This window comes from Bufo gargarizans, chromosome 1, assembly GCF_014858855.1.
Source record: "Bufo gargarizans isolate SCDJY-AF-19 chromosome 1, ASM1485885v1, whole genome shotgun sequence".
NCBI classification, from domain to species: domain Eukaryota; kingdom Metazoa; phylum Chordata; class Amphibia; order Anura; family Bufonidae; genus Bufo; species Bufo gargarizans.
Window position 1 is genome coordinate 676,679,039 of NC_058080.1, and position 25,936 is coordinate 676,704,974.

Sequence of the window (25,936 nt, forward strand, 5' to 3'; positions counted from 1 at the left end):
TCACGATCACAATGTTACAGTCTCGCGTCACAATTACTCTCTGATCTCTGACAATTCTGTCCAGCCTATCAGCAGCAGAATGGGCTACTTCTGGTATCATTGCTCCTCCCTATTGAAGCTAAAGGAGCTCGGTGGCAATACCATGCACAGCCTATTGAGTGGCACTGTTTTGGGGTAAAAAAATAAATTAAACCTTTTTCTATTCCTGGCCAACCCCTTTAACTAATATAGTTTTTTAAGAAGTTGTTCGTCTTCTAGATAAAAATGTGAAAAAAAAAAAGAAGCACTCTTTACCTATTAGATCCAGTGGCTCCTCAATGGTCCTCCCTATCAAACTTTGTTTACCTGGCTGCAGCGATGACATCACATCATCAACAACTGCTGCAGCCAATCAGTGTCCTCAGCGGTGAGCATGTTCTCGACCGTGACATCATCGCTGCAGGCAACGAAGCCCAGCTGGGAAACGTGTCCCTCGATCTAATCAGTAATGTTTCTTTCAATATTTTATTCCATTGCTTTGTTTTAGCTTAAAAGCAGACAGCCCCTTTAATGATGCGTTCACTTTGGAAGGAGGACACACCAGAAATGAGGTCATGATTTAGCCTCCTTCTAACCCTCGGAGGTTTAGACAATTTCCATGGGGTGAAGCACAGACTGATAGAAATAGCGACGTTAAACTACACAGCGTGGGCTGGAAATAAGATCTGGCTCTGCTTAGCGAGGGCAGGAATTTCAGTTTGACAACCAGAACACATTGGAGGCTTTTAAATATACAGCTGCACTGGCACAAGATGTACCGTCGCTGAAAAAAAAAAAAAACATCAAGAAAGAAAGAGCCCACTCCTGGATTTACATCTTGGGACCATGTCCGCACCCTTTAGAGTCTGTCCACCAGGTAGGCCGCTGAATGCGACGTGCTTCCCACATCATCTGCAGCTTTCCTTATGTACGTCTCCTCCTCTCGTTACCACAGCACCGTCATCACCTAATGATCATCTAAGGCTACTTTCACACTTGCGGCAGAGTGACCCGGCAAGCAGTTCCGTCGTAAAAAGTATGCCAACTCATGGCATTTGTAAGACTGATCAGGATGCTGATCAGTCTTAAAAATGCCTGATCAGTCAGAAAAATGCATTGAAATGCCGGATCCATCTTCCCGGTGTCATCCGGCAAAACGGATCCAGCATTTTTTTTTTCACCTTTTTTTCGGTCTGCGCAGGACGGATCCGGCATTCCAGTATTTTGAATGCCGGATCTGGCAATAATACATTCCTATTGCATTCAGGCAATTCTTCAGTTCTTTTGGCCGGAGATAAAACCATAGCATGCTGCAGTTTTATCTTTTGCCTGATCAGTCAAAATGACTGAACTAAAGACATCCTGAACGGATTACTCTCCATTCAGAATGCATGGGGATATGCCTGATCAGTTCTTTTCCGGCATTGAGCCCCTAGGACGGAACTCTATGCCGGAAAAGTACCCTAAGGCAGAGTTCACATCTGCTTCCTGAAGACGATACTTTTTCCCCCATAAAAAATAATAAAAACCATGACGGAACATAGTCAAACTGACCATAACTGATGTTAATAATACATCAATAAAGTCAATGGTGGTAACAGACATTTTTTTTTTCTTCCCTTTTCTGTTCTTTAACAGAGCAGAACGATGGAAACCCTTAGCGCGGATGTGAACTGAGCCTTATTAAATACAGTAGAATTTCCATATGAATGCCCAATTTTCAGTGAATTCATAAGTAAACATTCCCTTCCACAGATCCCCTTCTCTAGGGACTGCCTATAGGCACAGGCCTACATGCCTATAGAGAATTCAAGCCCTGCAAGTAGAATTCCTCTTTATAAAGGTGCAGTCACACGACCGTATAAATGAATCTGCATCCATTCCTCAATTCCTCAATTCATTTCAATGGGGCCGCAAAAGATGAGGACAGCACACCATGTGCTGTCCTCATCTGTTGTTCCTTTCCGCAGCCCAGCAAAAAAGATAGAGCATGTCCTATTCTTGTCCGCATTCTCTATATAGCGCCGGCCATGTGCGGTCCACAAAATGCAGAACGCAAACGGCTGGTATTCGTGTTTTGAAGATCCACAATTTGTGGACCGCAAAACACTTACGGTCATGTGAATGCACCCTAAAACATATCTTGTTTTGAACAGGGGCTCATCTGAACAAAACTCTGTACAGCGCCGCAAAATATGTTTGTGCCATATAAGCCAAATGAAAAATCATGGGGGTCTGATTCATAAAGTATATGGGAAAATCTTATCACTTTTTTTATATACATTTGCAAAAACCATATTACCCCTTCAAGGTATAAAGAGATGGAGATGTATTTAATAAAATCATAGACTATCCATGCCGTTTCCACCCACAGGGATTTTCTAAAATTCTGGAAAATCAAGCCCATAATGCTTCGACATAGAGAGCAATGAGATCTTATCCGTGGCACATATAGAACCAAAAGGAAATCTGGAGACCCACCAGTCACCATATACCCCCGTACATAAACTATGCTTTGCCTACATAAAACCGTTCTTAGAAGTTGTATTGTACCCTATTATACCCATTCCATCCCAAAAGATTATTTTTCTTTGATTATGTACTTTATATCAACACACGAGTTTGTCTTCTTTTTTGTACCAATTGCCCCTATCAGATGAGAAAGTTGAGAGGGAACATCATGACAATACATAGCCCCTTTATTAATGTCATGAAATCCACCATAGTCCTGATACAGCCCAACATGTTAGGCTACCTTCATATCTGCGACTGTCCTCTATAGCAGGCTGTGCCGGCATAGAATGTTGCGTGCAGCGGCTTTACTACAACCGATTTCCGACCGATATTTGATGGGTAGCGGACGGATTTCTGCCAGGCCCCATTATAGTCAATGGGGTCCGATAGCAGTATCTGGCAATGCCGTCTCTGGAGAACTCTGGCAGGCTGTTCTATGCTGGAATAGCCTGCCCGAGAGGACAGCCACAGATGTGAAACTAACATTAGGTAGATGACCACTCTCAGAATGTATGTGTATATATTATGCAGTACATTATATATATATATATATACACACACACACACACACACACAATACCAGTAATATTACTGGTTTGTTAGCCAGTTACCATTAAAAACTACCGATGGATTAGGAATCCTGCCAGACAAAATTGATGAGGAAGAGCTCCAAGCAAAGGACCTTTAGAAAGTGTCTGCTTAGTCGCTCACAGTTCTACTGAAATTGATTCTAAAGCAATTCACACGTTGCATGATGAATAAAACAGTCATTGCACCTCTGGGGGAAGCTGCGTTAGGAAGTTATGATCAGCAGCAAACGTCCGTATCTGAGAAAATTGCCCGATAGAGGAAGGTAAAGCTTCAATCTCATTGAAACTGCAATCCAGCTCTTCAAGGGAAACCAGCCTGGAGGGAGAAAATGTTGCCATTTAAATAGTACAGTAAATAAGTTATTAGAAAGTTTATACAGAAACTTCACAGCATTGTAAAATTAAATATTTAATTGTGTCTGAAGACCAGAAGCTGATGAAAATTGCGAAATTCATCACGGGAGAAGCTTCACTTATCAAAGGCATTGTGTATAACAGGGACACTAAACCTAGAAATTAAATGGGGTTATCCCATTATTATCGTAAAAAAAGGAAAAAATCAGACATCATATAGGACATGACAACATCTTTCTAACAAAGCTAGAACCAGCCCTGTACCTCACATGGATCCAGAGATCTCCACATTCATTGCTCTGCTAGATTTATATCAAGCTGACAGCTCAGGGGGCGTGTCTATTCTGCTGCAACTCAGGGGGCGTGTCCATGCTCTCCCTATCACAGCTCAGGGGGCGTGTCCATGCTCTCCCCATCACAGCTCAGGAGGCAGTTGAAGGATGAAACTGAGCATGTCCGGCCATCTCAGCGAGCAGGACAAAGAAATAAGAAACAGAAAAAACGGCAGGTGGCGCTATACAGGTAGATTTTATTGAATAACTCAGTGGTTCTGCAAAAATTTTAATTACATGCAATACTGTAGAATATTTTTCGTGGGACAACCCCTTTAAGGAAGAAAAGAAGCAACCAACAATCTGCCTGCTCCTAAAATAAATCTAGCAGGAATAAGTTGTTGTGAACAAGGGTCCATCTACTCTCGGGTGTTCATTTATATTACAGAGATCTCAGCCAACTGCCTAGTGTGTACGGGACTGACTGTGCCCCAACAGTAAATATCAAGGAAGAAAAAAATAAGAATTGAGCATAGTGAATTTCAACATGTTCAATCTTCCCCCTTCCCCCGGAGAGAACTAGCAGCCATAGGGATTTGGCAGTGACTTATTCCACTCTAAACATGCACTGCCAAGTGTCTGTGTTTATTAGGGACAGACAGTTATTTCATGGTCACCTTAAGTTACGGGAACATTGTGACCCATCAGCTCCTCTGACATGTCTGCTTAGAGATAATTTGCGGAGGCATCCTTTCCTAGATCTCTGCATTGTTATTCATCACAGAGAATTAAGAGTACAGTGATAATTGGTTGTTACCACTTGTGTTAAAAGGGTAGGAATAGCATACATTTTTTTTATATATATATATGTTATTTATTTATCTTGTTGTTTTTGTAGAAAAACAGGCCCCCAAAGTTGGTGTCTTTCCGTAGAGCTTCTCGCTGTGGCAGATACAGATTCCACAGTGTAGCCATGTGTGTGGTATATGGATTATGTATTCTAAAATATGCGCAACAGTCTGCTTTGCTACAAAAACAATAAAATATATTGCTAAAATTATTTTTAGGTCATTTCTAACACTTAAAAAAAAAAGAGTAAACGCTTAGGGACACCTTAAAGGGATTCTGTCACCTGGATTTTAGTGACAGAGCTTTTAACATCATCACATCAGTCTGCTCGTTTTGTATTAAAATATACTAGTATTACTGTTAGGCCGATTCCAGGCGCTGACATGTGTATTCACGGTGCATGCGCGAGATTATGGCTCAGCGAACGCATTCCGTGGATACACGTCAGCGCCTGGAATCGGCCTCACAGGACGCACTGCACATGCGCCAGCCGCAATGAGGAGTGAATAAATTAGCAGTGGGGCGGTGCTGGGCTCCAGGAGAAGGAGCGCTGCTGGGCACCAACGGCCGGAGGGACAGCCCCTTGGGCACCCTTCTCAGGTAATTACCATATTAATAAAAGCGATTTTCTAGACAAAGGACAACACTTAGGGTAGTAATTCTAGTATATTTTAATACAAAACGAGCAGGCTGATGTGATGACGATAAAAGCTCTGTCACTAAAATCCAGGTGACAGAATCCCTTTAAATATATTTTTCTAAGGAAATCTTATTTAGCATGCATCTTGTCTTCCATCTAACGCTGGGTTCACACCTGAGCGTTTTACAGCGCGTTCCTACGCGCTGTAAAACGCACAACAGGCAAGAACCAATGATTCCCTATGGGAAGGGTTCACACCTGGGCGTTTTACAGCGCGTACGATCGCGCTGTAAAACGCCCGACGCTCAAACAAGTACAGGAGCTTTTTTTGGCGCGTTTGACGCGCGTTTGGGCCATAGACTCTTTGGACAACACTGCTGTCAATCACCCAAACGCGCGTCAAACGCGTGTTCACTATTAAAAAAAACGCGCATAAAACGCGCGACAAAAACGCGCATAGAAACGTGCGTTTGAGAAACGCCTAGGTGTGAACCCAGCGTAAAGGATCCATGACAGATCTGTTTTAATCCATTTTGTTAAGGTTAGTAAGGGACACAAAGGATTGCCTTATGATGGGACTGTTAGGCTTCTTTTAAAGGGGTATTTCATGATTTTGATACAGAGACCATCTTTTGGTGTCCCACTGACACCAGCTATAGCTCTGGTGCCGGAAATTGGCACGGGGACTAAACAGCTCCATCCATTGTCTAGTGGACGGAACTGGTAACTGCAGCTCTACTCCCATTCACTTCAATAGAGACAGCACTGCAGTTACTAGCTCTTTCTTCTACATCAGGCATCCTCAAACTGCGGCCCTCCAGCTGTTGCAAAACTACAACTCCCAGCATGCCCGAACAGCCTACAGGTATCAGCCTACAGCAGGGCATTGTGGGAGTTGTAGTTTTACAACAGCTGAAGGGCGGCAGGTTGAGCATGCCTGGTCTACATGATGGATGGAGCTGTATAGTCAACAGCTGCTAGGCGGGGGTGCAGGGTGTCGGACCCCCGCTGATCTGATATGGATGACCTAGGTTTGGAATTTTTTAATATTTCATAATGGTTATAGCTGTGTAACCCACATACAACCCATGTGAAATCATGCTTAGTCATGGAGATGGCGAACATCTATGCTGATAAATCCAAATGCAGATAACAAATGCAGTTCGGGAATAGAAATTGTGAACAGATGATTCCACTCAATTAAGGTGCCGCCATACATCATATCGTTTGCTCTGTTTGGCCAAAAATGGATTTATGGGAAATTGTTTATTAGGGCACAGTCTACACTTACCCCCCAATAGTGTCTGGTAAATACATGAGCTGGTTTTCATCTATTTTCATAGTTGTCAATTTCTTCAGTGCACCTGGGAGGAAACAAGCAGACAGATGCAGGTAAAGCAAACTCACACTTAAGGGCTCTTCCATACGAGCGTATGCCGTGCGTGAAATCCGCGGCGTGAAAGACACTCAAGCCCCATTCCGGACAGCAGAGACACAGAGAATTAACCTGATTGATAATGCTCCAGGCCACTCTGACTTTTTTACTACAAAATCACAGTGAGATAAAGTTGTCACTGTGATTTTGTAGTAAAAAGGTCACAGAGAGGCCCAGAGCATTATCAGTCAGGTTAAGGCTCCTTTCACACATCCGCAATTGTGGTCTGCATCTGTTCCGTAATTGTGCGGAATGAGTGCGGACCCATTCATTCTCTATAGGGACGGAATGGAGGCGGACAGCACACAGTGTGCTGTCTGCATCCGCTGATGACACAGTGGGGGAGATTTACGAAGATACATTTGCATGAAAATAGGCAGGGCGTGCGTTGTAACACCTTTATGTGTTTTAGGCTATCATGCACACAACCTTTTACCCCCCAGTGGCCGTATTGCATCACGGATCGCAGACCCATTTACTTGAACAGGTCCGCAACCACAGAGATGCGGACAGAGGCACGGATAGGAACCCCATTGTAGCACTACGAAGTGCTTCCGTGGTGTTTCTTTCCGTTGTTCCGCACCGCAAATAAATATGACATGTCATATTTTTTTTGCGGTGCAGACAGACCAATGCACAGAACGGCTGCACAACGGCCGTGTGCATGCGGCCTTAGACAACTTTTTTATCTGGTCTGACAAAGCGCATGGCTTAGCGGCAAAGGGGGATGGTTAAGGGTGCAACAACTTATGCCAACCAAGAGGTGGCATAAACAAACGTGTTTAAAGATGACCTGTGAGGTCTCCTGTCCTGACATGTCTGTATAGTCACTACTTGCATTCCCCATGTAATAATTCTGGAACATTTAATCTTGTGACTATATGTTGTACCATTATTCCTATTATTCCTTTGCAATAAGGGTCCAAATGGGATTTCCTAGTTGGCGGTGTCTGACACTGGCAGCTCTGATTGGATAGTGTCAGACTGTGCAGGGACACGCCCCTCTGTACCCTTATTGCAGACTGCTGGTAATTCATTCAGAACTTCCAGCAGGAATAATACAGGGATGGCACAACACAGAGTCATAGGAATAGATGCTCCAGAATTGTAATTACATGGGGAATGCAAGTAGTTGCACCAAATGTATTATCCATCATGAATCACTTTGATAAATCTGGTGCATCTTTCCACTGTCTGGTCTAGGGTCACACTGGTCTAAATATTATACAGGATTATTAGGCTACTTTCACACTAGCGTTCGATCGGATCCGTTCTGAACGGATCCGATCATAATAATGCAGACGGAGGCTCCGTTCAGAACGGATCCGTCTGCATTATATTGGCAAAAAAAGCTAAGTGTGAAATTAGCCCGAGCGGATCCGTCCAGACTTTTACATTGAAAGTCAATGGGGGACGGATCCGCTTGAAGATTGAGCCATATTGTGGCATCTTCGAACGGATCCGTCCCCATTGACTTACATTGTAAGTCTGGACGGATCCGCACGCCTCCGCACGGCCAGGCGGACACCCGAACGCTGCAAGCAGCGTTCAGGTGTCCGCCTGCTGAGCGGAGCGGAGGCTCAACGCCGCCAGACTGATGCAGTCTGAGCGGATCCGCTCCATTCAGACTGCATCAGGGCTGGACGGAAGCGTTCGGGTCCGCTCGTGAGCCCCTTCAAACGGAGCTCACGAGCGGACAGCCGAACGCTAGTGTGAAACTAGACTTAGTAAATGTGATGCAATGTATTTGCTCTGTGACTACAGTACCAAAAGAAACATTTTGGTAGGCCATTGCTAGTAAAAACAGAATATTTGGGCTCATGCATGTATTACAGAACCATATTGTACAGACCTGTGATAATGATTATGCGACCATGCTGACACTTTGTGTGGTTCCAGTCTTGCAGTATTTCACAGGTATTGTTTCAATGTAAAAATACAGCTTCGCATTGCGGTACATGCATATGGGTGCATAAAAGACAGCAAGCTCTCTACATACCGCAGCACAGCGCCGGCGCGCAGACCTCTTTATTTTTACTTTGAATAAAGTACGGATGGATTGAAGCAGTAGCTTGCAGAAATATTTAAATGAATAAAAATAAAAATAAAAAAGCTATAAAAAATACTTGCAAACAGGCCACAGCTCTTCCCGGGAGCCATTTTTGAATCTGTTTCTACTAAACATTACTTATCATCTATGATGAAGAGATGTGATATTGCCTTCTTGGCGTTTAAGACATACACAAGAACCATAAGGACCGTCATAAAAGGAAACAGATGGATGCAAGAGGAGCACGAGCTTCAGTGGTAGGTCTCAGCTGAAGAAGGGGTTCTGAGGAGGCAAAACGTATTACTGTACGTTTAAGGAGACTATAAAAGTTAATCTTGACCAACGCATCAAGCCTGGTTTCTTTTTCTCAAACATGAGCCCCTCTGGCACCCATAGTTTTCATTTTTCAGATGTCCCGATGACCCTTGTGCCTTGAATGGGGCTGAGCTACAACCAGCCCAATGTGACCGATGTATGATGACTTCACATGGCCTAGAAAGAGGCTAAGGTGCTCACAGAACGCCCGACCTCTTCTAATAGCTGACCGCTGGTGGTCCTGGGTCTCAGACCCCCACTGATCTGATACTGATGACCTGTGCTGAGGATAGGTCATCAATATTAATTCTGACATCACATCCATTGGTCACGTGGCCTTTGTGCGGTGCTCGAGTGACCACCACAAACTCTTCTTAGGCCTGTGACATCACATCCATTGGTCACATGCCTTTGTGCAGCTCGGTGCCATTCAAGTGAACGGGACTGAGCTGTGATACCAAGCACAGCCGCTTTACAATGCATGGCGCTGTGCTGGATATAGAGGGCGCAGCAGTTGTCCAAGTGCCACTGCCTCTTAAAACATCTTTAGGTCATCAATATTGAATTCCCAGAAAAAACTTTCAAAGAGCCGCATGGCATCTATCTAAATACCAACCAATAGATTCTGGTAACTGTTGTATGGCATTGCTCGACAGCAGAAGGTCTTGTAAATTTTCACACCCGGAAATTCCATCTTCCACCACTTCGATGCTGTTTTTTGACAGATCCAAGTATGTTAGTTGCTTCAGACTTCCAAGAAACTATGGCAAAAGAAAGGAAACTTTATGTAAGACATCGTATGACTGGTGCTTAGACCTACATCACATGCATGCTTGTCCTGATGTAAGAATCTCCACATTCTTAACAAAGATACGCTGTTCAATGTACTTTGAAACAAAAGTGGATCTTCTAGAGGGTTCACATTTCTGAAATGTTTACCTCCTGCAAGATGGTTCAGAGGAATGCAGAAGACATTTTCTTGTCTGTTTACTAGTTGCAAGCTCTAAAAATGTAGACAAACGTATGTTCTGCTGAGGTCACCTGTGTATACATCATATTCCTGGTGAGCTACATTACCACGTATACATACCCCTGGAATATAGGTCAGCCTATTGCCATCCATCCAGAATTCCTTCAACCCACTTAATTGTTCAAGTACTTCAGGCTAAAAAGAAAAGCATATGAAATACAAATTATACATGGTTCGCCCGATTATTGGTAAAATTTACAAGCATATATGTTACAGGCAATGTGTGAAATGCAGAAATGATATGGAATCGAATCTACGGATTTAACAGATGCCTACACAGACAAGAGGGGATCACGCCATTAACAGTCTGAAACCCACACTAAGGGTGCATTCACACAACCGTAAGTGCTTTGCGGTCCGCAAATTGCGGATGCGCAAAACACGGATACCGGCCGCATGCGTTCCACATTTTGCAGACCGCACATGGCCAGCGCTATATAGAGAATGCCTATTCTTGTCCGCGGATAACATATAACTAGGACAGGGATGACCAACCTGAGGCTCTCCAGATGTTGAAAAACTACAACTCCCAGCATGCCCACACTGCCTACAGCTATCGGCCCACAGCAGGGCTTGGTGGGAGTTGCAGTTTTACAACAGCTGGAGAGCCGAAGGTTGACCGTCCCTGAAATAGGATATGCCATCAATATCAGATGAATGCAGGTCCCACCTCTGGGAACCCTACTATCTGAGCCCCCAAAGTGAAGGGGGAGTTCAGAAAATAGCCGAGTGAGTGCGTTTGGCTATTTCCAGACGTCCCATAGCGGTGAATGGCGTGCACACTGCACAAACACGGCCACCTCTCAATTCACCACTATGGGTTTGCTGGAAATAGCTTAGGCCACTTTCACACTTGTGGTAGTCTTTTCCGGCAGGAGAACAGCCTGCTGGATCCATGCTACCGCAAGTCCAACGTGCCGCCGGAAGTCCGCTCCGGTCCCATTCACTATAATGAGGGCGGGCCGGAGGTCTGGCCGCAGCATGGCAAACAAGCCAAGAGGCAGCCGGACAAAAACCGCAGCGTGCTGTAGTTTTATTCCAGCCGGTTCTCGGCATGTTTGCTGTACTGAGGCGGGCCCATTATAGTGGCTGGGGCCGGAGCAGACTTCCAGCGGCACAGTGGACTTGCGGTAGCATGGATCCAGCAGGCTGTTCCCCCCAGAAGTGTGAAAGTAGCCTTAGCCAGCACTCAGCAATTTTCAGAACTCCCATAATGGAGAATAGCGATTCTCCGGGCTTGTGAAGCTGCATTCTGTTCAATTCAGTGGTCCCTTTCTGGAGGTAGGAGCAGGCCCCAGATACCTATCTGACTTTGATGGCATATCCTAGTGATATGCCATCAATGTGACAGATGGGAATAGCACTCAGACAACCCCTTTAATTATCTGAAAGCTAACATTGCATCATTTTAGTCTTACTTAAACGGGTTGTCTGGGTTCAGAGCTCAACCCAGACATATTCCCCATTTTCATCCAAGCAGCCTCCCCGATATGAGCATTTTATGCTCCAATGCTCTCCCTTTTGGGATCCGATGATGTACCGGGCTCTCCATGGGCAAGCTAGGCAGAGGCTTTCACCTAGCAGTGAGCCCGGTGAGGTCAAACGGCACTAATGGGCAGGCTTTAGCGCTACCCTAGCCTGTAAAATGGCTAGGGCAGCGCTAAAGCCCGCCCATTAGTGCTGTTGACGTCACTGGGAACACTGCTAGGTGGAAGCCTCTACCTAGCAGTGTAAAAAATATAAATAAACAGCCCTTGCCCTGCGTGATAGGATTTGGGAATGTGTATAGATTAATTTATTTTCTACATTGCCTTCAAGGTTTAGGCATGCTATACAATACCTGCATATCACACACTGCCAGTGACACCTACACATAAAGCGGAAGTACAGTCAAATTCATAATAGTAAATGTGACAAGGAAGACTGCAGGGGATAAATTCTTCTTGTCTATACGACATGAAACATATAAGGCACGCCGCCTAGCAGTGATCCTGGTGACATCACCAGCCCTGGTGACATCACCACCGATTTGTGCCAGTCTTGTCACTGGCCATATTGCTAGGTGAAAGCCTCTGCCTAGCATACCCATTAGAAGCTGGTACGTCACCGGTAGCGAAGAAAAAGCCCTTGCCCTGCGTGAGGCAGCAAGGGGGAGCATAGGAGCGAGAAATGGCCCGATGCTCCAGGCATACAGGTTAAATGAGTGAAGGGGAGCTTATATCTGGGTTCAGCTCTGAACCTGGACAACACCTTTAAGTCTCTGCTCTTTCGGAGTCTGAGTTTCTGAGACCGCTATCTCCGTACACTTATACAGAGCGTATTATCTGATAGCACCCGAATGGGCCACCTTGAGCTCAGAAAGAGTAAAGATATAAATGTATAAAATGACTGACTTATTGAAGCTTTCCCATACAACTATATATCAATCTGCTCAGCTCCTCCTGCTCTATAACATGCTGCCTGCAGATTACACTGCACTTTCATGGTGACAGGTTCCCTTTAAGGTAGAACGAGCCTGAGATATACAGCTTCAGTTCTTCAATACACATTAGAGAAGTCACAGCTCACATCTATGAGGGGCTAACAAGATCCTCTCAGTTAAGGCCAAAAAACTACATCATCTTTAGCCGACTCAAAAAGACCAATAATAACAGTGGTCACTCAACAAAATCCATTAAAAAAAAGAAGGGTCGTCTAAAGCGGGCATGATGTTAATAGAAAATTGTAGAAAGTAAAAGAGAAAACTAAAAAGTACATTCAGCTTGACTGTAGGAAAGACTTTTGCTGATAAAATGTTGACCATTAACAGGCTGACCGCACTGCTGGCCACAGACACGAGATGCATGGAGATGTTTGGCCACACAAACCAAAGGCCGAAAAGGAGATTAAGCTGTTTACCCCTTACAACATACAGTACACCAAGGTCACGTTGTGTGGTGGAAGAGCAACCAGAAATTATCATCATACTAAAAAGATAGACTACTCTTGACTAGACTATCTACACTACAGAGATAGATAGATATATAGATGATAGATAGATATGAGATAGATTGATAGATATGAGATAGATTGATAGATATGAGATAGATTGATAGATATGAGATAGATTGATAGATATGAGATAGATATGAGATAGATATGAGATAGATATGAGATAGATATGAGATAGATATGAGATAGATGATAGATATGAGATAGATATGAGATAGATGATAGATATGAGATAGATATGAGATAGATGATAGATATGAGATAGATATGAGATAGATGATAGATATGAGATAGATGATAGATAGTTATTATTACAAATCTAAAATCATAAGACTAGTGTCAGCAGGATTTTACTTACCACTTCTGTGAATTCATTACTTCCGAGATCCAGTCTCTCAAGCTGTGTAAGTCTATTCATAGTTCTGAAAGAGGAAGCAGGTTATACTTTTACAGTCAAGCAGAACAGGTATTAGACTTAGGTCTCATATTTTCAGTAAGCTGGTAATACAAGAGCAATAAAAAAAAGTGGAAGAAGAGGCACATATGCAATAGTTGAGAAGATCACCAGGACTTTTTTTTTTACTGATGACAATCAACTTTTTCTAGGCCATGTGACGTCACACTGGGATTGGGATTTTCAGGGCATTAATATTTCTAGTGATGCAGAACCTCTAGTGGGTCTTTACATACTCCCCGATGCACGTGTGTGCCTGATGGATGCTGCATTGCCGCTTCTGTAAGGGGATAAAGCGGGTGGATAAGTGTCTACCATACCCAGAATATACAGCTAGATAGATGTGGGCAGTGCAGCAAAGCATGCGGGAGAGTTTGTATCCATTCCCTACTTGACTTTTTTTTTATTACCTTGGTGGGCAGAAATAGGAGTATGTTTTTGTATATCAAAGTTTTTTTGTTTTTGCTTTTGTAACGCCATCTACCTTATAGTTAATCTACTTCTTTTGATAAGCATAAATCCACTACCATTTTTGAAGCTAATTACCACGTGACATCACGTTAATCAGTCACATGGCCCTGGAGCACCTCAGCCCCATTGAAGTGAATGAGGCGGAGCTGCGACACCAAGTACAGCCGCTATACAATGTACGGCGCTGAACTTGGTGAGCTGAGAGAAGGCCGTGGCGCTACTGCGAGCCCCGATGACTGCTCCAACATCGGTGAGGGGTCCCGGGTGTCAGACCCCCACCGATAGATACTGATGACCTATCCGGATGATAGGTCATCAGTAAAAAAAAAAAAAAACACCCGGAAAACCCCTTTAAGCTAAAGTCCTGGTAATCTTGTCCAGGTTTATGTAAATAAAGTTTAATCATTGTGTAACTTTCTAATACTGCGGGATTCATATAACACTGAATATTTTGCTTGCTGTCAGTACGGGAGAGTCACATCACCGTTATTTTATTGTTCTTCTGATCCTTTAAAAAAAACAGAAAAAAAAACGGACCCTGTATTTTAAGCACATTTGGCATCTGTTTGACCCGGGGGGGTTTTAGACAGAAAAAAAGTATTGCATGAAGAACTTTTTTTAGGTCTAAAAAAAAACGGAAATGGCTCAAACGAATGCCAAATGTGCTTAAGTAATGTACAGAAACAGAATCCATTTTCTTACAGAATCCTTTCTTTGTTTATTTTTCTGTCCTTCTGATGGATCAGATTGGAAAAAAAATAACGGTGATGTGAACTCCCCCTCAAAGGGAACATGCTTATCTGCGGTCAGTGAATGGGAACAATGAAAACCCTCGTCCCGTTCACACTGTAGACGTACTGTAGCCACAATTCTACCCAGGTTACATTTACAATCCTAGCAAGCTGCACGGGTTTTTAGCTCCTAATGTGAACAATATTTTCATCCACTGACAGAAAACAGAGGTCTTAAAAAAAAAATGAGGCTACATAGTGAAACAAAGTAGAATGCAGTGAATACACTTGACAAGCCCAGGTGCCATGAACATAATCTTGCTTAGCCATCAGGACTTGCTAGGGCTGGTCACATAGCTAAAATGTAGGAGGGTGTCCTGACTGTCCCTCCGCAACACAAGTAAGACTTGATTTGAACATGCCACATTACTGAGAGCAGAGGCAGCGCGGACCACCAGAGCGGACCACCAGAGCGGCAGCTAGCAAGTAAGCATGAGTCTTCCGTTTCAGGGGACATGCTGCAGGAACTTGTTAAAAAAAAAATCATTTTTTTCCCCAGAAAATCCCTTTAAAGTTGAGCATTATGAGGCTGTGTTCACACTTCAGTTATTTGATCAGTTACTTCCATCAGTTATTGAGAGCCAAAACCAGGTGCGGATCAAAAACACAGAACAGGGGCAGATCTTTCCGTTATACCTGATCTCGGAGTACGCTTCACTACTGGTTTTGGCTCACAATAACTGATGGAAATAACTGATCAAATAACCGATGTGTGAATAGGGCTTTAGTTACTATTTAGTTACTTTTTATTTTCTTTTTTCCCCCCAGAAAACCCCTCTAAGGGTCCATTCATACGTCCGTTGAATGGGTCCAGAGCCGTTCCGCAATTATGCGGACCCATTAATTTTTTTGCTGTCCGCATCCGCATTTCCGGCCTGCAGCACCGGAAAAAAAATAGAACATGTCCTATTCTTGTCCGCAGCTGCGGATAAGAATAGACATTTATTTTGGGGTGCCAGCCCAGTGTTTTTGCGGATCAGAAAAACACTGCGGACGTGTGAATGGACCCTTATACTGTATATCATCAATGTCATCAATATCTGAATGGAGAGGACCTGACTCCCAGGACCCTCGACGATCTGCTTGTCCAAGTGTTGCAGCCTTTTCATACCAAATGGAGCACAGCACCCTGCGCTTTATAGTGGCTGTGCTTGGTACTGTTTGGAGTGCAGCTCCCAACAGATGATCGGTGCAGGCACCAGGAGTCGGACCCCCACTGATATGATATTGATGCCTTAACCAGATGATAAGCCATCAATATATAACTCCTGGGAAAACCCCTTTAATTGCTCTCAAAAAGGATTATACAGCCATTCTAACGTTCCTTTAAAGTGACAACTATTCTGGGATGAACCTACACATATAACAGTCTATCTAATCCGTCCGTCTCCATCCATCCAATCCCTAATACATAGTTACTGTCTGAATTATAGGGAAACAAGCGGACATATCTTGCAGTCATATGAAGGATACGGGCTGAGATATAGAGATTCTGATATATTTAAAACAATTGAAGGGCATCTGTCAGCAGATTTGTACCTATAAAACGGTCTGATCTGTCACATGTTCATGTGTGTCCACATTGCAGAGAATGAAGTTTTAATACATGCAAGTGAGCCGCTAGGAGCAACGGGGGCGTTGCCGTTACACCTAGAGGCTCTGCTCTCTGTACAACTGCCGCGCCCTCTGCACTTTGATTGACAGGGCCAGGCAGTGAAAACATCAACATAGTTGCCCCTGTCAATCAAAGTGGAGCGGGCACAGCAGTAGCAGAGAGAGCTGAGCCTCTAGGTGTAATGGTAACGCCCCCGTTGCTCCTAGAGGCTCATTTGCATACAGTACAATCTAATTTTTAATCAGCAGTACAAGCACATATGGACATGGGACCAACACAACTCATTACCCAACGAACTAGGTTGGGTGCTCGCGTCGCTACATAATCATCATTTGCTGCCAGCACATTACTCCATGTAAACAGGTAAGCAGTGGCGACACGTGAAAACTATGGGGGCGAGCGATAAACGACACCTAGCGAGCACTGATCATCAATCGCTATTCTGTCCCATGGGGACGTTTAGATGAGTGAAGAGATAGGAGAAGGCGTTACTGCTGACACGTTCTTAGCTCTTAGGGCTGTATTACACCAACAGATTATCTTTACCAATATCTGTCCAATCAGATCAACAGTCAATAGTTGGTGTGTATAACAAAAGATCTGTGTGTGTAAAAGGCCATCCGTTAAATAATCTGTTGGTGTAATGCAGCCCTAAGTTTGCCTTTCTTTCTGGTCAACCGCTGAATCGTTTCTTCTTTATAACATCATGAACAGACCTAGGGTTGTTGCTGGGCTGGTCCCATAATAACCATTGACCAGCAAGGGGAAGGGAACAGAAAAACATACAAAGATCCAAGAGCGTGATGTGGTGGAATGCAAGTTCAACAAACATCCTTATCCCAGCACTGACAGTATAATAAAGGGTGTGTGCCTAATGAGACACAGACAACTACTGCAGCCAAGGCACCTCGCTGCAGCTACCTGGCACCGAACCATTAATAATAACTAGCGGGCACTGTACGTCAGGACCATAATATACACAAACTGAGGAGATGATGCAGAAAATGTAGCATCTGCTCCGTAACAAGCCCTGCCTATATGCATCCATTTATTAATATGTATGAATAGGAGATATTTTGTCCCCTATTGTTGTCTCAGGCATGCTACAAATCAAACTTTGTTGCCAGGTAACCCTAATTGTTATATGGTGACACAACTAAAAAAAAAAAAAAAAAAAGATAAGCTTCAACCACATCTCAAGATATCGCTCTTGTAGAAACAATACGGCTTCCATGGCTACAGCCTCTAAACTCTGGCACCTAGCCCTAGACTAATGCTGATCATGGTTTGGTTTTAATCTGCCACATACTTTATTACAAACAACACTCTGAAAGCCGGGAACTAATTGCTCTGAAACGGCACAATTAATAAGGAGTTTTACCATGTGGAAAGAATAACAATGAGGGGACTTACTATAGGTCTCCTATAGGACTCAATAATATATCTGTCTGCAATGAGCTCCCCCTAGAGGCAGCAGCAACAGCTGGAATTTTATAACTTACAAAGCTCTACATCAGAAAAGAGATCCAATTCCTACATAGATATTCCCTGAAATTAAAGGGGTTGTTTTGCTATATATATATATATTGATGACCTATCGTCCTAATAGGTCATTAATATCTTATTGCAGAGGGTACGACACCCGGCACTCCCACTGATCAAACGTTTGAAGAGCAGAACGCACTCCATGTGAGCACAGCTTCCTGTTCATTACAGTGCGCTTCATTTGGACGTGGAGTGTAATACAAGTACCCGCTCCATTCACTTTAATGGAGCGAGTATTTGTAATTACACTGCGGCACTGCTCCGCAGGAGATGACGCGTAGTGTAACGAACAGGAGGCAGCGCTAGCATAGTGTGCCGCCTCCTCTTTTAAACAGCTTATCGGCATGGGTGCCAGGTGTCGGACCCCTGCCGATAGGTCATCAATATATATGGCAGGACTTTAACAGCATTATAATGTTGAACCTTTGTAGACAAAATATAACTGGCACATTTTAATTTTACATGTTGAAAATGCAGCACTGGAAATAAGACCACCAAGAACGGATCACAGAGCTTTAGCAATCTTATATAAGGATAAAATGTACAATGTTAAAAGGGATCAAAAGAAGTACCTACTTTGGTAACAATTTCAACTGGTTCTCCCGAAGTTCCAAAATTTGAAGTTTAATTAACCTACAGGATAATTGATATAGGTAATTAAAAGATTATACAAGCAGATGAAAAATAATGACAAATCCAGCAAACATCGTAAAATAAAAAAGAAGCCTCACCCTTTTTAATCCCCTTCTGATCCAGCACAAATGCTCTGGTGGCCACCCGGGCGTCTGTTTACAGGCTATCAGCAGTAATGTGCCATACTAGAATGTGACCGCTGCAGCCAAACACTGGCCAGTGATGTCCTGAAGTATAGAACATTACTGATTGCCTGCCGTAGTCACAGGTCTTTAAGGCACGTCACCACTGGTGGCTTGTAATCAACTCCGATACATAGTTGTAATACAGAGTTTTTATTGCAAACTGGGATATTCCACAAAGGTAATGCATGATAAGATTTAAAGTAAAGACATGTCCAAGTTAACATAAAAAAATTGCTAAAAGTCAAGGGAGTGGTTCAAATAATAAAAGAAGTTTCGCTTCGGTGATAGATTGCCGACGGAATGACTGACGAGGAGTAAGAGCAAGAGCATCAGGACCAACAGATGATGGGAAGGACAGACAGCTCCCTTTGGCTGAGGTGGTGGAGCCTTGACTGCCTGAATTAGGGTGCGTGCCACTGGGTGATTCAGAAGTTGCTGCGGCCAGCTGGACCATCACATCGAAGCCACGGTTCTCCCAGGCCACTTTATGGTGACGCTGCATATGTTAACGCAGAGCTGTGGTGCCAACATTGGCACCCTGGCCACGCTTCACCTTCTGCCCACAGATTCTACAAATAGCCATGTTCACCTCTTCCGGCGGTTTAACAAAAAACTGTGACACCGCAGAGTAGGTGATTTTACCCCCAACATTCCACACTGACTGACTGCTACCGATGCTGCTTCCGTGAACCCCTGCACCACTACTTTCTGGGCAGGTAGGCTCCTGCCAAGCGGGTGGGCTACCCTGGGCATGTTTGGCTCCCAACCTCCCACTGGTGTCCCCCTGCTGACTCCCGGCCACGCTAGAAACTTGCTGGCTCCACCGCTGCCTCACTGGCAAGCTGCCACCCTCTTTTCCCGATGATCGTGAAGCCCTAATTCACCCGGCTCCCAAGTGCGATCAGCTACATCATCATTGAGTACTGTCTGCACGTCACTGATCCTCCTCATTGGTCTCTGGGTCAGGAGCCTGTCCTCTCGCAACACCAGCTCCCACGCCACTCTCCTCATCACTACTTGCCCTCCTACCAGAGGAAGCAGCGGAGGTCTCCTCCACATCTTGGCTTGCCAGTAGCTGCTGACTGTCTTCTAGTAGCTCGTCCTCGCTGTATAGTGGAGCTGAGCCCACAGCATGTAATACTTCTCTGGCTAAGGGAACAGAAAAGGACAGAGGCAGGTTGAGGACAGGTGAGGGCACAGGGCCTGCTCCCGGGCCATGCCAACTAAGGCTTGTGTCTGACGAACCCACCGACTCTTGGCTGGGGGTGTCTGATGTCACTTGGGATGAAGTGGATGACAGAGTTAACCATTCAAGAACCGCAGGGTTGCTGGTCAAGACATGACCGCTAGATGACACCAGGAGCTCAGGCCTCTCGCTGCGACTCCTGTTGTCACACCCCCTTACTCTGCTGTGACCTGTGCCAAAAACATTTAGGCCTCTGCCCCTCCCCTGTGCAGGGCCTGGCACTTCTATGTCTGACATACCGTTAGATCAAATAAATAAATAAAAAGGACATTAAAACACACCAAAAAAGTTATTTTCTCACTTCACCACACAACGGCTAATAAGCCCCTTTTTCCCACTAATACACGCCAAAAAGCGCTTTAGAACATATAACTGCACCGCTGAACGGCAAATATTTCCTTGTAATAAGCCCTGTTAATGCCTGTATCAAACAGCACTTGCACCCCAATAACAAGAATGGTTTGGAATTACAGAGCTGTATAATGGCAGTTTGGGTCCACAGTCAGTGCAGCAAGGTGTAATAGGATTGTTCCTATTACCCAGTCAACCTCCCCTAATAAACCCTCTTCTGTTTCAATACTGTGGAATATTTCCTCCCGTCCCTATCCTTTCCCTGAACTTCTATACAGCAAAATAAAAGTTTTAAAGTCTTTTCTAAGGCTACTTTCACACTGGCATTTCTGGGTCCGCTTGTGAGATCAGTTTCAAGAGTCTCACAAGCGGTCCAAAACGGATCAGCTAAGCCCTAATGCATTCTAAATGGATAAGGATCTGTTCAGAATGCATCAATTTGGCTGCGTTTAGCTTGCAGCGTTTTGGTGTCCGTCTGACGATGCGGAGCCAAACTGATCCGTCCTGACTTACAATGTACAAATGGATCCGTTCCCAATTGACTTTCAATTTAAGACGGATCCGTTTTGACTTAAGACTTTTTTCTGAATGAATAATGCAAACGGATCCGTTATGAACGGATACAAGCGTTTGCATCATCGGTGCGAATCAGTCTGTGCAGATCCAAGACGGATCCGCACCAAACCAAACGCGAGTGGGAAAGTAGCCTAACACTGTCCCTAGCGCCTGCTGACGTCTCTCCCTGCACTAAGTACACTGGAAAATGGCTGATTCCAAGAAGGCCAAGGCCATTTATAGGGCTGTGACATCACATGGCTGGCTGCTGATTGGCTGCATGCATAGCATTGTGGGTCATCCCTCCTTCCCAGAGTTCTTTGCTCCATGTACTAACACGTGCAGCAGCCATTTTAGGAAAAAATGCGATTCGTTACCACAAAGCGTGAGGAAATATGATTGAATTCCACTTCGTCGATTCGATTATCTCTACTGACCACCAATATAAGGATCCTGCACAACAGATCCCGAATTAAAAACATTTGGGTTTCAGAGCTCCAAAGCCTGTTTTATTCTAGGATTACATTCTACATAATAGATTAGATTTATCCCCAAAAGCGGTGTCCCAGTGTGGAGTATCCAATACCTGCATGGGAACAGCTCTTCTCTAATTGCATTACCTCACTATTCAATAAAACATGGCCAGTGAGCATGTAGGTCTGAAAAACAATTGGTCCCTCCCCAGCCACAGAGCTGAACAAGAATAGGTTTTAGGTCATTGATTTAGACTTCTACAGCAATTCTTTTAAAAACCTCATAAGAATCACACCACACGAAAGTCAGTCAAATGGAAATCTTTAAAAGCATCAAAAATCAATGCGAAGCCAAGAAAATAAAACACAGAGCCTATAGATATCAACTTTTAAAATATAAAGCTGAAGCAACTTCTAAGGAGGCTTCCCATATGGGTTAACAAGTAGAAAAACCATGGCAGCGAGTTTATTTGCTGACTTTCCTGGAGTTCAGCAGTGCAAAGACCTGGTATTTTTAGTGTGAACTTGGCTGGAAACCTCAATGAAGGCTGCCTGCAAACTACAAAGGGCACCAAGCAGAAATGCCGCGCTCATGCCTTGAGGAAATCAAAATAACAGGAGGAAGAAGGGTACAGAGTAAGGACAAAACAGAAGGCGACAAGCAGAAGAAAATGCCACTCTCTGCAGCCCCCAGCCATCTCTGGATCACCCATATTTTGAACTCCGCTCTGTTCAGTACTCCACAGAGGAAGAGATGGCTGTCCTTAAATGTGGCTCTAATGCTTGGCTGTTTTTGTAATGCTCGTAAACTACAATTGATGTAAGCTTGCATATGTGCAGGGGTGCACCACCAATGAGGCCAGGTGAGGCGATCGCCTCAGGCAGCACCAGGTAGGGGCAACCGAAGGGCCATGGGCTGAAGGGAAGGGGATAAGTTAAAAAAATTTCATTGGGGAAAAGGGGGGTGCACCCCTGCATATGTGTGACTATAGTATAATGCTGACTATATTACTCTCTTACACTTCTTTTATTTCAGAGCCCTTCCAAAAAAGCCCTACACATACAAATGGATTCAGTCTCATTACATGTCAAATTCAGCTATTTGTAAATGGCCGCAATTCTCAAAGAGTCCAAACATTTACCCGTTTCTCCGACATTGAGATCGCTATGTCCCCCTCGCCATACAGAGATATGTGCAGCAGAGGTCCATTATAGTCATTACTCTCCAGACACCGGTTTAATAGCAGTGTCGTTCCAGAGATGACTACTACTGCTTTTGACCAGTTAAATTTCCTAATGAAAAACTGCATCCATTTAAATCAAGACAGCTCTAAATAAAGTATATGATGGTCTGAACTCACCTGCCAAAATTAGCTGGCAAGAAATCAAGAAAAGCATCATTTAGGTATAACTGAGTCAAGTTTAACAGCTGTGAAAAGCCATCTGGGAGCCTGCGGAGACAAAAAATTTTGAGAAAGAAATAAAAGATAAATAAAATCGGTTTGCAAACAGGAAATGGTTTGGTGCAAAATTATTAATAGAGGACATAAAAAACGGTCACATCGACTCAGGATAATTAACACAGTAAATGACTTCTGAGTCCATCAAGAGCCATTCATTCAAATGCACTTTATAAAAACCTGACTTAACCCCTTAGGCCCCTTTCACACGGGCGAGAAATGCGTGAGGTGCGGGTGCATGGTGATGGACCATGTGATGAGTGCAGTGACGTCACCAAAAGGTCCTTTTCCTCCCAGGTCCTCAAAGAAGAAGAAAGAAGACAAGCCAGGCTGCGCGAACAGGTGGATGAGGCGAGTTAAATTTATATATATTTTTTTTTAACCCCTCCATCCCTAATTTACTTAGCATTCTGTATTAAGAATGCTATTATGTTCCCTTATAACCATGTTATAAGGGAAAATAATAAAATGTACACAACACTGATCCCAAACCCGAACTTCTGTGAAGAAGTCTGGGTTCGGGTCTGGATACCAAACATGCCGATTTTTTAAAACGCTTTGCACTCACGCGGAAAAATCACGCATCCGTGTGAACCCAGCCTTAGTGACCAGCTTGTTTTGGGCCTTACTGACAAAGCTTTTAGTTTTTTTTCCTTTTTTCATCGTTGCGTTTCAAGAGCTATAATTTTTTTTATTTTTCTGTTTATATAGCTTTATAAAGGGCTTGTCTTTTGCAGGACAAGTTGTAGTTTTTAATGGCATCATTTTGGGGTACACATAACTTTCTGATTAACTCTTTCTGGGAGGGAGATGGGAAAAACAGCAATACTGCCACTGCGTTTTTACGTTATAAGGCCACTTGCACACGAACGTTGTGTGCCAGTGGTCGTATTGCGGCCAGCATACGGCGGGTCCGCAATACACGGGCACCGGCCTGTGTGCACTCCGCATCACAGATGCAGACCCATTCACTTGAATGGGTCCGCAATCACGGAACGGAAGCACGGATCGGAACCCCAAAGAAGCACTACGGAGTGCTTCCGTGGTGTTTCTGTCCATGCCTCCGCACCGCAAAAAAAATTTACTATATTTTTACTTATCACAGACCCATTCAATTATGTTATTTATACCGAAAGATGTTGAATGGGTCTCGATCCATCAGGGCCGCCGCACGGACGGTCCCCAAAGCACAGAACGGATGCACAATGTTCGTGTGGAAGAGGCCTAAATTTTATGGCGTTAATTTTTCGGTATAAATAACATAATATCTTTATTCTCTGGGTCACTTCGATTACAGGGATACCAAATACATATAGTTTTTTTTTTGCGTTTTACTACTTTTTTGCAATAAAACCCCCTTTAAAAAAAATAAAAATAAATAAATAAATGTTTTTGCATTGCCGCTTCCTAAGACCCATAACTTTATTTTTCTTTCTATGGAGTTGTATGAGGGCTTGATTTTTGCAGGATTTTTCATTGGTATCATTTTGGAGTAAATGGCGCTTTTTGATCGCTTGTTATTAGGTTTATTTGGTGACAACTAAGAGTAAATGAGCAATTCTGTCTTTTTTTTTTTTTTTTTTTACAGCGTTCACCGTAGGGGATCATTTACATGATATTTATGCAGTCCGGGTCATTACGGATGCGGCAATACCAAACATATGGGGGAGCGTTTTTTTTTTTTTATAGAAAAAAAAAGGTTTTTTAAATGGGATTTTTTTAATTGAATAAATGTGTTTTTTTTTACCACTTAATAGTCCCACAAGGGGACTATAACAGACAACATTCCGATTGATTTTAAAATGCAATTGCATTTAAAGTGCATTGCATTTTAATATCAGTGCTATTCTGACATTGACCAGCAGGCTGGTCCGGGGCCTACGCGAGACGCGAGCCTTTACACACATCGGCACCCCGCTCCCTCTGTCAGCACTTTACATGCGGCGGGGGCCATTGCCCACGGCATGTAAAGTGTTAAACAGCCCGGATAGGCACTCCTGCAGGTCCAGGCTGTTAGAGCAGGGCCGCGGCTATCATGGAGACCCCGGGACCCCTCAAAATGAATGGAGAGGCTGGTTAAACATGTGTCTACCTTCACAAAATGCCGCCGCCCAGCGCGTCCCTCCAGCCCGCCCATCTCCTCCGGAATGTGATCAAGCGGACGAATTCTCGCGCATGCGCCGTGCGCGTTTGTATTCGGCGCATGCGCAGTGAATGTCCGACCGCTTCCCTGCTCAGACATCTCCACTGCACCTGCGCCGATGACATCATAGTGCTCCGAGGAACAGGCGCAGTGGAGATGTCTGAGCAGGGAAGCGGTCGGACATTCACTGCTTATGCGCCGAATACAAACGCCCACGGCGCATGCGCGAGAATTCGTCCACTTGATCACATTCCGGAGGAGATGGGCGGGCTGGAGGGACGCGCTGGGCGGCGGCATTTTGTGAAGGTAGACCGATCCTCTAGGTGCTAATGATGCCCCCATAGCACCTAGAGGGTCATTAGCATATCAATATAAGTTCTTTTTTTAGCGAAACGGCTGCCCCAAAAGCTATTATATTAGGATTGTTTGGCAGAGCAGACACTAGCGGATCGCTAGTGTCTGAAAGCTAATTATGTGAAAACGAAGTGGTAGAAACCCTTTAACCTGCCTGATGGGGAAACAGGAACCCCATTCTCGAGATCAGGAAAAAGGGTCATACTACAAATATACCCCCTTTTTCAGCACAACCCTCTAAACTGTAGAATATATTGGTGTATATTGCTGTGACGCTAATGGTGATTTACAGCCGATTAGCCATAAAAGACAATTAGTGCAGCGTATTTATATAATAGAGAGCCTGGATATAGTGTGTCATTTCCTGCAGTTTCTCTACTATTAATCAATGAGCCACACAATCTACTTTGAGTTCTTGATTGGTTGGCAAAAAAAAAACCTATAAAAACGCACTTCTGCAAACTGTTCAATAATCCATTTGCCGTTAACGAGAGAAAACCCTTTGAAAAATGCACAGAAGCGAAGACACAAAAGGGCACAGGGCGTTTGAGACTTGATTTCCGAGCTCTCGTCGCTTAGCAGTGTTCAGTAATAATAGTCAT

At 44.0% G+C, this 25,936-nt stretch overlaps 1 protein-coding gene across 3 annotated transcripts in view; it reads right to left on the reverse strand.

The window, feature by feature from the left end:
• ERBIN (erbb2 interacting protein) overlaps positions 1 to 25,936 on the reverse strand; it is a 209,115-nt gene that overhangs the window by 46,437 nt on the left and 136,742 nt on the right. For all 3 annotated transcript variants that reach the window (XM_044276141.1, XM_044276140.1, XM_044276139.1), the window contains exons 7-13: positions 22,739 to 22,828; positions 18,511 to 18,567; positions 13,417 to 13,480; positions 10,128 to 10,202; positions 9,654 to 9,798; positions 6,529 to 6,601; positions 3,309 to 3,438 (exon numbers count right to left, since the gene is read on the reverse strand). In XM_044276141.1, coding sequence (XP_044132076.1) covers positions 3,309 to 3,438; positions 6,529 to 6,601; positions 9,654 to 9,798; positions 10,128 to 10,202; positions 13,417 to 13,480; positions 18,511 to 18,567; positions 22,739 to 22,828 — 634 coding nt within the window. The remainder of the gene's footprint in view (positions 1 to 3,308; positions 3,439 to 6,528; positions 6,602 to 9,653; positions 9,799 to 10,127; positions 10,203 to 13,416; positions 13,481 to 18,510; positions 18,568 to 22,738; positions 22,829 to 25,936) is intronic.